Raw genomic sequence first — 15,183 nt, forward strand, 5'->3', positions numbered from 1 at the left:
AATGACCTAACTTTGTTGCTATGTTGTAAAGCACCAGATACCATGTGTACTTTGTAAGTCTTTTGCAGTTATGCATTAGTGAAGATGTAATAATATGAAACTTGTAAATTAGTACAGTAACGTAACTGAATGTACAATTGTAATTTGTCTCTATCTCTACTTGGTACATATACAGCTGTGTTTTTCTATTATTAGCTAAACTGGTCAGACCAGATGAGCTTATGCCATGGTCTGTTGTCCATCATATGTCCATTGTTCATCCATGGAATTTTCACCAGAAAACTCGTCATATCTAGCTGGTGATGAATGAAAACTCTGACAATCTGACCTACAGTATGGTCACCCCCTAGTTATCACGACTCATAGATGATCATATTGATATTAGGTTTTCACCAAAAGACTTTTGATATCAAGTTGGTTCTCAATAAAAAATGGTACTAATATTAGTGACAATTTGGTCACTGATGGCCATCTTGAAATTCTTATCACTACTCCTCTTGAATGGATGGTTATATTAATACTGGGATTTCACCAAATGACTTTTTATGATGTCTTGCTTGGTTCAGAATGAAAATTGTGCAGGCCTTCCATCAAAGAGAGCCACCATTTATGGCAAGATTTTCAAACATGCTGTTGTGGTGGACATATTGGGATGTCAGATTGGCACCATTTTCATTCAGAACCAAGCAGACATAATTATTAGTCATTTGGTAAATCCTCATGTAAAGATTACCATCCATTTAGTAGTGACAAGATTTTCAAGATAACCATTGTGGCAGCCATATTGGATTACAGTTATCACCATTTTAATTTAGGACCAACTAGATATCATAAGTCTTTTGCTGAAAACTCCATAATGACTTAACCATCCATTTAGGAGGAGTAGATATATCTTCAAGATTGTCGTCATTTTGAACCAAACTAGACACCATAAATACTTGTCCCACGTAGACTGATCGGGTGACCTAAGTTGTTAGAGCATCCAGCATAATAGGTTAGTGTTAGGACTGGTATCAGGATAATGTGGGTGTGACATGACGCTACATGTCTGCAGCATGATGACCCAGTGCTAGACATCACTCTAAACTGCCACACTGCAGACATCTTAGCGATATGACTGAACAGCTACGTTAAAAATACAAATCACATACTCTTCTCATGTAAACCCCGATGTCAAAATGACCTTCCATTTAGGAATAGCACGGACAGGTTTTTACCAAATCCGACATAGCATCTCAGCACAAAGGGCTTTCAAATTTGTACTAATGCTGCTGATCCGCTATCAAATGTAGGCACCATTACTAAAATAACAAAACTCTTTAAACAATGACTTCTCAAAAACTACTTAACAGATTGTGATCAGCGCACGATAGGCTTTAAACATGGTAGCCAATGCATTTGGTTGAGGAAAATCTACTGAGCCACAGAAAACTAATGGCAAGTTTTCTCTGGCCAAGCTGGAGACTTGAACCCAGAGAGATGAGATCTGTAAAGGTGAGCTTCATAGACCACTCGGCCATTCAGGGCCACAGAAAGCATACTGGTAAGAAGGCCTTTCGACAAATGATGATCCATCTTCATCTATGGCCGCTGCTACTAAAAACATATAAGGCACTAAAGAAAACCTTAAATGTTTTTTTTCCCCAAAACAGCAGATTAGAATTTTACCAAACTTTACAGAAAACGTGGCATGAAGAAAAAAAAAATATCTTTGAATGACTTATCCAAAACAGAATCTGATATTTGACAGAAATCATTCTGGCATGAAGACCTTCCATATTTATCAAAATGATGGCAATCTGCTATTAAAAATGGCCACCATTACTAAAAATAGAAAACTCTTGGAATGGCTTGAAACATCAGGCATACAAATTTGTACAGTAATGCTGATCCACCATCAAAACTAGTTATTAATCCCCCAAAAATAAAATCACACAAAAGTTGTTATTCAAAACCACAGAAAGGTATTTGAGTCAAAGCATGCTTAAACATACATTTCTTGTTTGTACAAATGTTGATTTGCTAATAATACCACAGTTACGCGAACAAGAAAATAGGAAAGTATTTAACAGATTGGTACATATGAAGCCAATCCACCAATAGACAAGAGTCCCTTGAAGGGACTGAAAAAGACTTAAGGAATTGAAGACCATTTCTTTCTTTTAACTGCAGAGTGCTGAAACCATCAGTCTGATGATATTCTTCATCAAAAACAAGATTTTCAAATCAATTGCTGTGGTGGACATATTAATGTCAGATTACTACCATTTTCATTTATGAATGACAAGACGCCTTTCATTTAAGACCAATTAGACACTGTCATTAGTCTTTCACTGAAAAACCCCATGCTGATATAACCATTCGCTCTGATGATGTGTGATTTGGATTTTTAACATAGCTTCAACAATTTTTCAGTCACATTGCTACGATGTCTGCAGTGTGGCAGTTATAGCAATGCCTAGCACTGGGGCATCATGTTGTAGACATGTCGCATCATGTCCCACCCAGTCACATTATCCTGACACCAGGCCAACCAGTCCTAACACTAACCTCTTAATGCTGAGTGCCAAGTGAGGCAGCTGTTAGTACTATTTTTATAAGTCTTAGATATGACTTGGGTGGGGATTGAATCCATGACCTCCTACGTCCAAGGTGGTCACTCTAACCACTAGGCCACTGGAGCAGTACATTCACTCTGGAGTAGCGACAAGATTTTCAAGATTATCACTGTTGTGGCCATATTGGATGTCTGAGCAGCACCATTTCTTTGAGAACCAACTGGACACGTCTTTAGTAAAAAAATATTTGTTGATACAACTATTCAGGTGGACTGGTAATAACATTATTTTCTGATGCTCCAGTTCACAAATCTTTTAAATTTAATTCAGTCACATATGCAGGGCACATGGCTTTAAAAAAATAACTTGCCCCAATAACGTCATGTTGTTTAATATTATCTGACACACCCACTTTCTCCAGAAAAATTAAGTGGTTGGTCCTTTATATTTGATAATGTTCAGGAAACTAAACCCGGATTCATATTCTGCTGAAAAGGTGCTCACAGACGTGAGTTAGAACAATTTTGCACTTTCTGTATGCTCGGGCTGTGAATTCAAAATGATTGTGGCTGACACTTCTGCGCTTGCGATCTCCATATTTATACTTTCAGCTTTGCTTTCAGATCGATGTTCAGTCTGTGTACCTCATCATGATCTGTCAGCAGCAGTATCTAGGTCTCTCTAGAGTAGTTTTATTTTCAGAATGCTGCAAAAGTCTCCATCTTTCTTGAGCAACAATTGAAAACAAAGATGTTTGAGAGGCACTGATCTTTTTTTATATCAGTGAAAATAGTTGTGTCAAGTTTTGTAATTAGTTTGTGTGGATGTCACAATTACAGAAAACAACCATGACAATAGAGTCAATGGTTACCAACTCTTTGAACTAAATGAGATTATAATATGTAATTGTTTACTTTTGGGTAAAGCACATTGTAAGCCATTAATCACCTAGTTTAGTTAAATTGTTCAACTAGCAATGTATTAGAAGTCAGCGACAGCAAGGGACAGATTATTATTCCTGCTGTACAAGTGAGTGCTAATTATAGGTAAGTAATGAAAAATGAAGAACAGAAATACATTACTACTATTCCTACATTCATAGGCCACATGCTTTGCTTTGTACACACCAAGTTAATAGTTTCTGACACAATTAAATTAAACAGAGGATATTCATGATGTGGAGGGACCTACAGATGGAACCTCAGCAGGGAACTAAGTATCATTAGGCTTTTTAAAAAACTTCAAAATAAAAACGCTGCATTTTGTTTGTGGGCTCAAGGATTTTTTTTCAGGCAAATTAAACAACACTTAGGTTTTGGCAGGCCTGACGATATGAGTGGGTCCAATCTAGATTTAGACAGGCATTGGGCTAAGACTTTTAATACATAATTGGCTGTATCATGCTGAAGAATTAGGATATGCATAGGCAGATGAGCAAGACTAGTCTGGACAGATATCAAACCAGCAACTCCTGTATTAAGAGTCTATGCTATGGTGAGTCCTGAATATAAAAACAGGCATGTGTTAGAGAGAAATACTTCATTACCAGAATATAGCTGAATATTTATACAATACTGTGGAGTGCTTTAAACTTTCTCTTCGCTCGTTATGAACTTAACGACTAAATTGTTGTTGTTTTAGGGTTTAACATTTAAGATAGGCTATACATGACTCTCTCTCTCATTGGTGAAGAAACAAATGGGGAAGTCTCAGTACAAATCAGACCCAAGGGATGCTAATGCATTGCAAGCTTTCTCACACACTCGCATTGGCTGGTGAAGGAAGAAATGGGAAAGTCTCAGTACAAATCACAGACCCAAGGGATGCTAATGCATTGCAAGCTTTCTCACACCCCTGCATTGGCTGGTGGAGGAAGAAATGGGAAAGTCTCAGTACAAATCAGACCCACGGGATGCTAATGCATTGCAAGCTTTCTCACACACCCGCATTGGCTGAACCCAAGACTCACACCCATATAGACAGAGGCAAGATGGCAGTCATTGGTAAAAGCAAGAGCTTAAGACCACTTTGCCACCCAGGGCCCCCAAAGACTTGATTGAGAGCTGTGTGTATGTGTGATTTGGATTTTTTAAGTAGTTTTGATGTCTGCAGTGTGACAGTTTTATAGTGAAGTCTAGCACTGGGGCATCATGCCGCAGACATGTAGCATGATCTCCCACCCAGTCACATTATCCTAAAACCAGGCTGACCAGTCCTACCACTAACTCCTTAATACTGAGCGCCAAGCGAGGCAGCTGTTAGTACCATTTTTGTAAGTCTCTGGTATGACTTGACCGGTAATTGAACCTACAACCTCCTGCATCTGAGGCGGATGCTCTAACCACTAGGCCACTGGAGCAGTTGATTGAGAGCTTAAAGCTTAAAAATCCCTTTTTATCAATTTTCTATTTGACTCCATCATCAGTCCATTTAAGAAGCAAATTACTTGAAACATATGCAATTTCAATACAAAATAAACCCTGATGGAAATTACTTGACAAGAAAGGCTATTGATGAAAATTTAGGAATCATTCATTTGTTTCTTTACATTGTTTCTATCAGTAAAAGAAAGAAAAAAAGAAACACTACTGATGAATACCCACTCTTCTTCCATTATTTTTTTCTGACAGAAACAAGTGCATCTCTGTGCAGTGTACTGAATTGTAACATAGAACACAGGATAGTTTCTGTGTTATAAACGTATAATGAATTACAGGTTTTCATTCAACCAATAATGGTACACATCAATGAAAACCTACATAGCTAAAGGCATCAAAAGAAACAGCCTCATTATCTTTTAAAACACTGTGACAAAATTTAATTTCTTAAGCAAGCCATAATGTAATTAACATTGGACTTGGAGTTTAAAAAATAAAAAAGAAATTCATTCCAGCAAGGTAAATTACATTTTTCATTATCAATAATAATAGTAATGTCTATCATCATCATCAGCAGCAGCAGCATAATATTTTTCTATTATTTAAACATTTTAGCAAATTAAAAGTTATTTTATTTCAATGTATTTAAATAATCCATGGCTGTTACATACAGTCATTGTTGTGTTCATTGTAGTGTTTTTAAATTCTTTCTTTTCTTACTATTGTTATTGCTGGACTCTAATTTTAGATTTTTTTGTGTGCATTCAACAATGATGTCTGTGCAGAGATGAATTATGTGAAATTTTTTTCATGTGTATTTACAATCCATGATACTGAACTTAACACATTTACAAGCCCTCTTAATAAATCCAGAATATTTAACTTACACACTTACATAACCTCTCAACAGAACCATATTTAAAATAAAATACATACACATTTACAAGCCCTCTTAATACATCCATATTTACCATACATGTACATTTACATGCCTTCTTAATACATCCATATTTACCATACATGTACATTTACATGCCTTCTTAATACATCCATATTTACCATACATGTACATTTACATGCCTTCTTAATACATCCATATTTACCATACATGTACATTTACATGCCTTCTTAATACATCTATATTTACCATACATGTACATTTACATGCCTTCTTAATACATCCATATTTACCATACATGTACATTTACATGCCTTCTTAATACATCCATATTTACCATACATGCACATTTACATGCCTTCTTAATACATCCATATTTACCATACATACACATTTACATGCCTTCTTAATACATCCATATTTACCATACATACACATTTACATGCCTTCTTAATACATCCATATTTACCATACATGTACATTTACATGCCTTCTTAATACATCCATATTTACCATACATGTACATTTACATGCCTTCTTAATACATCCATATTTACCATACATGTACATTTACATGCCTTCTTAATACATCCATATTTACCATACATACACATTTACATGCCTTCTTAATACATCCATATTTAACGTACATACACATTTACATGCCTTCTTAATACATCCATATTTACCATACATACACATTTACATGCCTTCTTAATACATCCATATTTACCATACATACACATTTACATGCCTTCTTAATACATCCATATTTACCATACATACACATTTACATGCCTTCTTAATACATCCATATTTACCATACATACACATTTACATGCCTTCTTAATACATCCATATTTACCATACATACACATTTACATGCCTTCTTAATACATCCATATTCAACGTACATCCTTCAAAGCTCTCTTTATACATTGATGATATTTATGCTCTCTATCGAATACGTCCAAATGCAACACTGAAATTTGAGGCCTTATCTGTGCAAAAAGTAAACATACATTGACAAAGAACAATCTTAAATTATGCAAGTTATTTCATTTGTAAATAATGTTCCATATTTTGTCTTTGTCTATGCCTGTTAATCAAATTGCAATGGTGTTGATATGCTTTTCTGCCTGTCATACCTTATAATTAGGTTTTTAACAAATACAAAATAAATCTCATATTTACATAAACATCTATAGCCAATGTTATGTATATTTAGTTTAAATTGTGTGCTTAACTTTTGTCCATGACTAAGTTGTAAACAGAATGTTTACATAGCTAACTTTTGTCCATGATTGTAAGTTGTAATATAATCTTCACATAGCATTTGAGCTGAAGGCCAGTCTCTTATGCAATTAAAGTTTTTCCATTGGTCTGCTACACATTTTATTATGTTATAAAACAAGTGAAAATTTGTATAAAATAGGGATTTGACAAACAAATAATTCCAGTTTTAAATCAGTCCGTTAGATATATTTTGAGAGGAAATATTTATTTAAAATATTCAGTGGAATTGCTTAGAGTTCATTGACTTTTGGATTAATACATTACTTTGGATTTTTGAGAACCCATTCAAAGACATTCTAGATTGCACCACTGTGTTATATCAATACATACAAGACTACTTGAATTCATTTTAAATATTTTTTTATACTTTCAGACTTGTGATAGGACATTTATGATTATTTGGGATTTAATTCACAAAACAATTGTTTCTCTTGAATTTTCACTTTGTAGAGAAATAAACTGCTTGTTTTTATTTCAGTTGTTGGTTTCACTTTCTTTCTGTTACAGGTTTCAAGACAAACAGTTGTAACAAGAAGAAGAAACAAAGATCCAGTGAACTTTTTAAAAATAAACATATTTATTTGGCCAAGGAAAAATGTCTGCTACTACTAATGAATTTTGGTTTATTCTGTCAGTGACTCAGGAGTTAGTGAATGGGTACAAAAGTTACAGCTGGGCTGTGAAACTCCAACAGAATGTTATGGATAACCCTTAAGTAAAGTTTCTTAAGCAGAAACTGAAGGGGCCCCAGCAAAGACTGCGATGGCTGATGAAAATGACCGCAGCATCTGTGTGGACTTACTAAATTATTTTTGGTTTGAAAACATAATGTAATGCTTAAATTAGATTTCTGGATGAATAGAATGGAATGACCTGAAAGCTAAAAAAAGAACAGATGTGAAGCTGCCGTCATCCCCAAAGAATTGAATAATGTGGGGACATTTACAGAGTTAAATGACATAATTAACAGCAGTCAGATTAATAGCATGCAATTAGCAAGGTATGAGTATCAATATGACAAATTCATGTAACTGCATGCAAATACTGTCCTAATGAATTCTCAGCACTAGTTATGCTGTGGTGATTACTGTCTTTGTATAATCTGTACAAGAGCTGCACATCTGTTTACAAAGTGCAATACACACCACAGACGGTGGCAAAGAATCCGTCAGAACCTACATTGTCCATTGCAGTCTGAGAAAAAAAGTTCTACTATGGAAAGAAAGGAAATAATCTGAAATATAACTGTAGCAAAAATGAATGCGAGACCATCCTTTCTGCCAACCAGAAGTGCTCACTCAAGACAGGTGGTCTTTATAACAGGTCTTTGCAGGAGGGCTAGTTTTCTAGTTGAAATTCAACTGGGTTCAAGAATAATACCTATAATTACTGTATATAATTTTCTTTATTCATATTTCTTGTTAAAATATTACAAACATTCACGTGTAAAAAATTGTTTATAAATCAGTACAAATACACTGAGCATATTATTATTTTTATTTGAAATTCAGACGTTAGTCTATTAGCAAATGAACTGCACAGTTATCTGTAAGGTGACGCTTATCTACTATGTCCATATAATTGTCAAGTTAGCTAATTATAACACTTAATAATTTATTTTGAGCTTGATAACTTGATAGCAAGTAGATTAACATGTGCTATGGTGAACAAAATGGATTTATGTGTCAAGGTGATTACAAAATATGATTTCTGACCACAGTACATTTGTCCCTGGTTGCATGCTTTAATAACAGTAGTGTCTATAAAGCTACAAAGAATACAAACCTTTACAATTAGATTAACTGCCTCATCTGGACAATGCAAAGATCTCATTACGAAAAAAGACCCCAAATATTTCCTTCAACCTGGATATTATGCACTGAAAAATGATTTACTGCAGTAATCAGTGTGTAGTGCTACAGTGAAAGCGGGGTGAGAACTTGAGTCTGATGTATTGTCTATAGCACACCGTGTAAAGTTAAAAAAAGAAACCAGCTTTTCCTTTCTTTTTCTTTTCTGAAATTGTAACAATCTGCCCTCCGCCTGCATACTCAACTCTTCAGTAATAGTTACAAGGATTAAATAAAAGTCTTTAGTTGCAATATGGTTGTTCATACCAAAGTCGAAATCAATATTTTCCACAAACTTCACAGCTACATATCATGTTTGGCAGCTAGGCAGTTCTGTCAATTCATTTATATTTCAAACAGATCCATTTAGGAAAGGTGATCAATCACAGCAGAAGTCACTCAAATGAGACTATACTCATATTGTTTACAAAATTAGACAAAAGTGTTAAAAAATTGTGAAACAATTAAACTCATAAATACAAAATCCCCATATCAGAATTGGCAAAGGAAAAATATAAAAATGGGTAATGACTGTTATTAATAAGTCTGGTACTGATATATCAGTGCTTAGGAACAATCATATAGGTAACTGATTGGGCTAATTACTGTATTTTCAGCAAATTCTATCATAAACATGTTACAGATGGGAGTGAATTTAGCTGTGAGCATCCCAAACTTCAATACGCTTAGGAAATGTATATGCATCCTACATATAATACTACCAGTATATTAAAGTTTTTATTTGTTTTTTTTAAAACTATTTTGTTTTTGTTAATATCTTCTACATAAATCAAAATATCTCACTGAAATCTCATGTGATCACTAAGGAACTTCTGGGGTTTATGAAATTCATTTCAAATATCAACTTGGCAAGTCCAGTTTAATTTAATGCTGAAAATACTGACTCTTGATGAATAGAACATGTCCAAAAATAAATCCTGCAGATGGCATGTGTGTATAAATTGGGTATACTTAATGAGCAATGCATGCTGAAAAAGAGAACCAGTCTTGAAATCCCAAAGTATACTTACCCTATGAAGTGTCAGGCAAGTGATACGTGTAAGTTTCATTAAATTGTTAATTACACTTAAGTACGTTTGAAGCTTTAACATTCCCTGAGATACAAAACTGTTGAATATTAAGTGCAAAACTACCAATAACCAAGTCTGATGTTACACCACATGAGACAGTCCATGTGTTAACTCTGGTTACATAATCTGTAACAGCCAGCTGGCAGAGTCTGAGGTATTAAGATCTGAGACAGCCAAATGACGGAATCTGATGATACAATATCTGAGACAGTCAACTGGCTGAGACTGAGGTAACATCCGAGACAGCCTATTGGCCAAGCCTGCGGTTACACCATCTGAGATGATCAGTTGGCCAGTTCTGAGGTTATAACATATGAGACAGTTCACTGGCTGAATCTGCAGTAACATTTGAGACAGCCATTTGGCCAAGTCTAAGGTTGTAACATCTGAGACAGTTCACTGGCTGAATGTGCAATAATATCTAAGACAGCCATTTGGCCAAGTAAGAGGTTATAACATCTGAGAAAGTTTATTGGCCGAGTCTGCAGTAACTTCTGAGGCAGCCTTTTGGCTAAGTCTGAGGTTATAACATCTGAGACAATTGGCCAATTCAATTCTCAGGTTATAACATCTGAGTCGATTTGCTGAGTCAGTGGTTATAACATGAGACAATCAAAATAGTGAGAGTAAAATGGAAGGAGTATTTTCTTCTTGTGCTCATCAAAATGAAGCACTTACTAACATCTGTGGTTAGCTACCTGTTTACTCTTGCCATGATGCTAATTTTGTCATCACACCCCATCAGACCAATTATGCATAAGAATTTATAAAATATATCCCTTGTACATCATTGTGGAAATCAAATGGGTAACACGTTCACAGTGTGAATAAGATTACAAAATCACCCCAAGAAAAAGCAAACTGACTTCATCAATAACATTAGAAAAAAGTGCACTGTTATCGCCAACAAGGAAGACTGGCATCCTATGAATCAATGAAGTAGAACATCCCTCAGTGTTATCAACTCTTGTCACTTTTAAACTCCAATTACACCTCCATTTATCCTTTATCTTCTCCCTACTCCTCTACTTCTGCCCATGCTTCTTCAGCCAAAGCAAAGTACTTGTTGGCAAGTCGTCCCTTCATCGCCTCTATAGCTGCTTGTGCAGCTTGGTTGTACAAGTCTCCTGCAAAATAAGCACAGAACAGTTACAGTACTTAAATAAACAAAATATAAAACTAATTCACTGCAATTTTAGTGATCATATACTAGTACTAGGTCAGAAATGACTTCCCACTTCCAGCTAGATGAATGGTAAGCACTCTGTTCATGTAAATGAAGTCACACTTTTCCTGCAATTCACCCAAACTCTATAAATTATACGAGTTTGGGTGAATTGCAGGAAAAGTATAATAATGGAAAAGTGTCTTCAATACAGTCCTAACTGACAACAAGCGAATTCCAGAAATTCATGTCCACCTTTCTTCCTTCAAAATAAGGGAGAGAAGATTTAAATGGAAATGATTTGGTGACTTGTAAAAACCCCACTAATGATGATATATAATATTGACAATGGTACACAGGTGAGATCTCAACAGTATAATGTTGCATAATGTTGACCCTACATTTAGCGGCAATTAACAACACTTAATAATAAACTTCTGCTAATTTATGGTAGTACAGAGCTGCAAAGAAAATTTTCCTGAAATGAAGGGCCAACTAGACCTTGGGATGAATGTGTATGAAGTTTCCTGCTGATCTTCTTCCAAGTAGTTTAGGACAAAGTCGTGTTAATGGACAGAATGACATAGGGCAAAAGACAGCACACCAACCCTTCTCAAGCTCTTGTGGTCTATAACTAGTCAAGCTAAAAACTACAAGAGCAAAGTGATTTGATGACACGCACATCATCAGATGATGTTCATAATATACACCAAGTTTGATGGCAATCTATAAAAAAACTGCAGGACTAGTTGTACATACATGATTGCTCATAAAGGAAGCTTTCAAACGTATGAACCCATCCTCAAGTGACCTCTGAAAGATGGCAAGCTGTTTCATTCAAACAACTCAGGTTTGGCTCACATGCATAGTTTATAGATAGTTATAGCTTTAATAAATATCAATTATTCTGCACTTAGAACCAATCTTAAAATTATCGCTGTGGGCAAAAACCATGGTATCTGAATATGATCTGAAAGCTGTTACTATTTTGTATATTTAGCACTACTTTTAAGTGATGGATATTTGCATACAGATATGCAGTCAAGTTAAATTTCACAAAGCAGTAATCTTTTTAGTCTGTTTCCATAGAGAAACATTACCGATAAACTACTTGACCTCTATTCATGGCATAATGATCAATTTTCACCCCAAAAGCTTTACTTTCTTCAGTCACCTTTACACTTATGGGATTATTCAGCAGAGGTCAGGTATTTTACATCTACAGTTGAATTATAAGGTCCATCTGCAACTTAATTATTAGGTCCATCTGTAGTTGAAGTATTAGGTATATTTTCAGTTGAATTTATCAGGTACATCTGTAGCTGAATTATTAGGTCCATCTATAGTTAAATTATTAGGTACATCTGCAGTTGTATTATTAGGTACATATGTAGTTGTATTATTAGGTACATCTATAGCTGACCTATTAGGTCTACAGCCAACACGGTCATAATGGTGTCTATCTGCATTATGTTGAATGCTATAAAAGTTGCAGGACAAGGTGTATTCACAGGATTGTGTGATTGATAGATACAAGGCATCCAAAATACCTCGACCTCAACAACCCCAACCCCCTTAGACTTAAAGAATGAATGTGACTTTTTGAAAAACTGTGAAAAGTACATGACTCATTATGCTTAAGTAACAAAATTTCCATTAATTCCAAATGGCAGAAGGCAAACAACTACTAAACATGATAAATTGTACCAAGCTGATCATAAATGAGGGTCTGTATGGATCTAATGGTTTACAATTTTATCGTTCAAAACAATGAGTACCTTTAAGAAAGAGAAACTGTCCAACTGTATAGATTCTACATGAACAATGCCAATGCCACTGCCAACAATATTAAAAAGGGGAGAAATATTGATGACTAGACCAAGACTCTAACAAAGTGATGCTGCCAGGAGTTTTCTTAAGTCAGAAATGTTCCCCACATCTAAGTTTGTGATGGTAGGGATGGGGGGTGGGGTGGGCAATGCCAAATGATACCTGATGGTTGACATTATTATAACATATATGTATACTTAATTCAAGACAAGCAAAATGACTTTATATTGCTTCTTTGATAACAAATATATAAGGTATCTTCATACCGAATATAGTTTGCTGGGCTGGTCAATATTCTTCTCTGCTTCTTATCACTCCTCTTCTTCAAAACTTCTCACAACTGATAATCATTTAGATGAACCACTTGTATCTGAATAGTCATCAGTTTATTCACTGTTTCTGATGTTAACCTATTCCTCAGAGCAGTGTACATCCTGTTTTGTCAACTAAATTCTATCTCCATCTGCTGTTCATAATGAGAGCACAACTCCAATTTTAGTTAATTAAAACAAATCAGGGAATTGGTCTTCATGATATTCGAACTAAATTTTCCAAAACTCCATCAGATTCTATGATATTTTTGATGTGGGATCACAATTTTGCAAGACTGCATTTAGCCAAGGTTGTAGCACCATCAGTGAGAGCTATTACTGGTTATATTACCAATTTCCTTGTCCTGTCAAAAATGTTGAACAAAAATTTCCATTTCAGTTAGGTCACGATCAGCAACTTCTATTTTTAGAAAGAAAGATCTATTTTGCAGTCCCAAAGCTGCAAAACTTGTGGCTATTGTTGCATCATCTGCTGTAAATCTTCTTTTCAGCTGAGCTACAATCTCATCAAAAAATCTTTCTTGGCCTGATTAATTTCTTTGCTAACTTTTCTCTGGTCCATATCTATTTCTCCTTCTTTTGTTCCACACCCTTTATAGAAATTAAGGGTTTTTTGGGTGGTGGTGGTGGGGTAAAACTAATTTTAATCATGCTTACCCATAGCTATTGTTTAGCATTCTCTTTCATGCCAATAAACCCATCTGATGTAAATACATTCTCTTCTAAAGTGAAGAATTGTCAATGTGATGCAATCCACTCATGCACTTCCCCATGTCTTTAGTAAGTCATGTACAAAGTAAGTGCAGATAGTTCATCTTTCATCTTTCATAGATGACTATTACATCAGGACAGCAGAGTAGGGTTAGAGGAAGGCATTCAACAATAGCTATGGGTAAGTATTGCATAACCTAAATTAGTTTTAAACCCCACCCAAAACTACATTTTAACAGCAGCAATTGCTTACCCATAGCTATTGTTTAGCTGAATTTGTCAGTAAGGAGTGCTTGTTGATGCTCCATTAAACTGCTAATAAAAAAAAAAGAAAATGGATGGAGAGGCCCATGTCATGTTGTGCTGCAATGATGGGACCCCGAGAAAAAAATGCCTGCACTATGTTGTGTTAATGAGAAGAGGTAAAAGGAGGAAAATGTAGTATGGAAACACCAATATGTCACCTTCATGATGTCCTCCATGGACGAGTGACTAAAGAAGGCCCAGGAGGTAGCAGAGGCTTGAACATCATGGGCTTTAAGTTTCATAAGGAATGGATTCAATCAGTAAGAGACTGGTTTTGATAGTGGTTACAATCCATCACAAAATAGTGGCTGCTGAGATGGAGTCCTTGAGAGGGAGGAAAAAACACTTCCAACCCTTCCTTTTCCTTTTGGATACTTTAAGAGAGAAATGGAGTGCCCTCACAGGGCATAAAAGTCTATCTGTATGACACACGGCAAATATTCAACCGAGACTGTCGATTTCTATTGACAGTGTAGCTATGGAAGGTAACTGAGTTTTGACTAAAGGTCCTGATTGACAAAGGAGGAAAATGAATCATAATTCCCATTAAATTGGAAACAACAGTGTCAATAGATAGGGCATGAATCTCACTTCATCTTCCTGAGGAGTTGAGGGAAGTAGAAACACAGTCCAGAAAGTAAGGTCCTGAAAGGAAGCCTCGCTAAATGGTTCATAGAGGGGTTTTGGCTAATGACCATAAAACACAAGAAAAATTCCATCTGGGAGTAAGAGAGCATGAGATAGGTCAGATTAATAAGATCAGCATTG

At 35.4% G+C, this 15,183-nt stretch overlaps 1 protein-coding gene across 2 annotated transcripts in view; it reads right to left on the reverse strand.

Moving 5' to 3' along the window:
• Positions 1–8,520: 8,520 nt before the first annotated feature.
• The window catches only part of LOC149803131 (eukaryotic elongation factor 2 kinase-like), an 81,411-nt gene continuing 74,748 nt past the window's right edge, over positions 8,521–15,183 (reverse strand). For both annotated transcript variants that reach the window (XM_089952750.1, XM_089952751.1), the window contains one exon: positions 8,521–11,198. In XM_089952750.1, the coding sequence (XP_089808876.1) occupies positions 11,089–11,198 (110 nt within the window). In that variant the 3' untranslated portion in view covers positions 8,521–11,088. The remainder of the gene's footprint in view (positions 11,199–15,183) is intronic.

This window comes from Sinohyriopsis cumingii, chromosome 3 (assembly GCF_028554795.1).
Source record: "Sinohyriopsis cumingii isolate HCF-2022 chromosome 3, ASM2855479v2, whole genome shotgun sequence".
In the NCBI taxonomy this organism is placed as follows: domain Eukaryota; kingdom Metazoa; phylum Mollusca; class Bivalvia; order Unionida; family Unionidae; genus Sinohyriopsis; species Sinohyriopsis cumingii.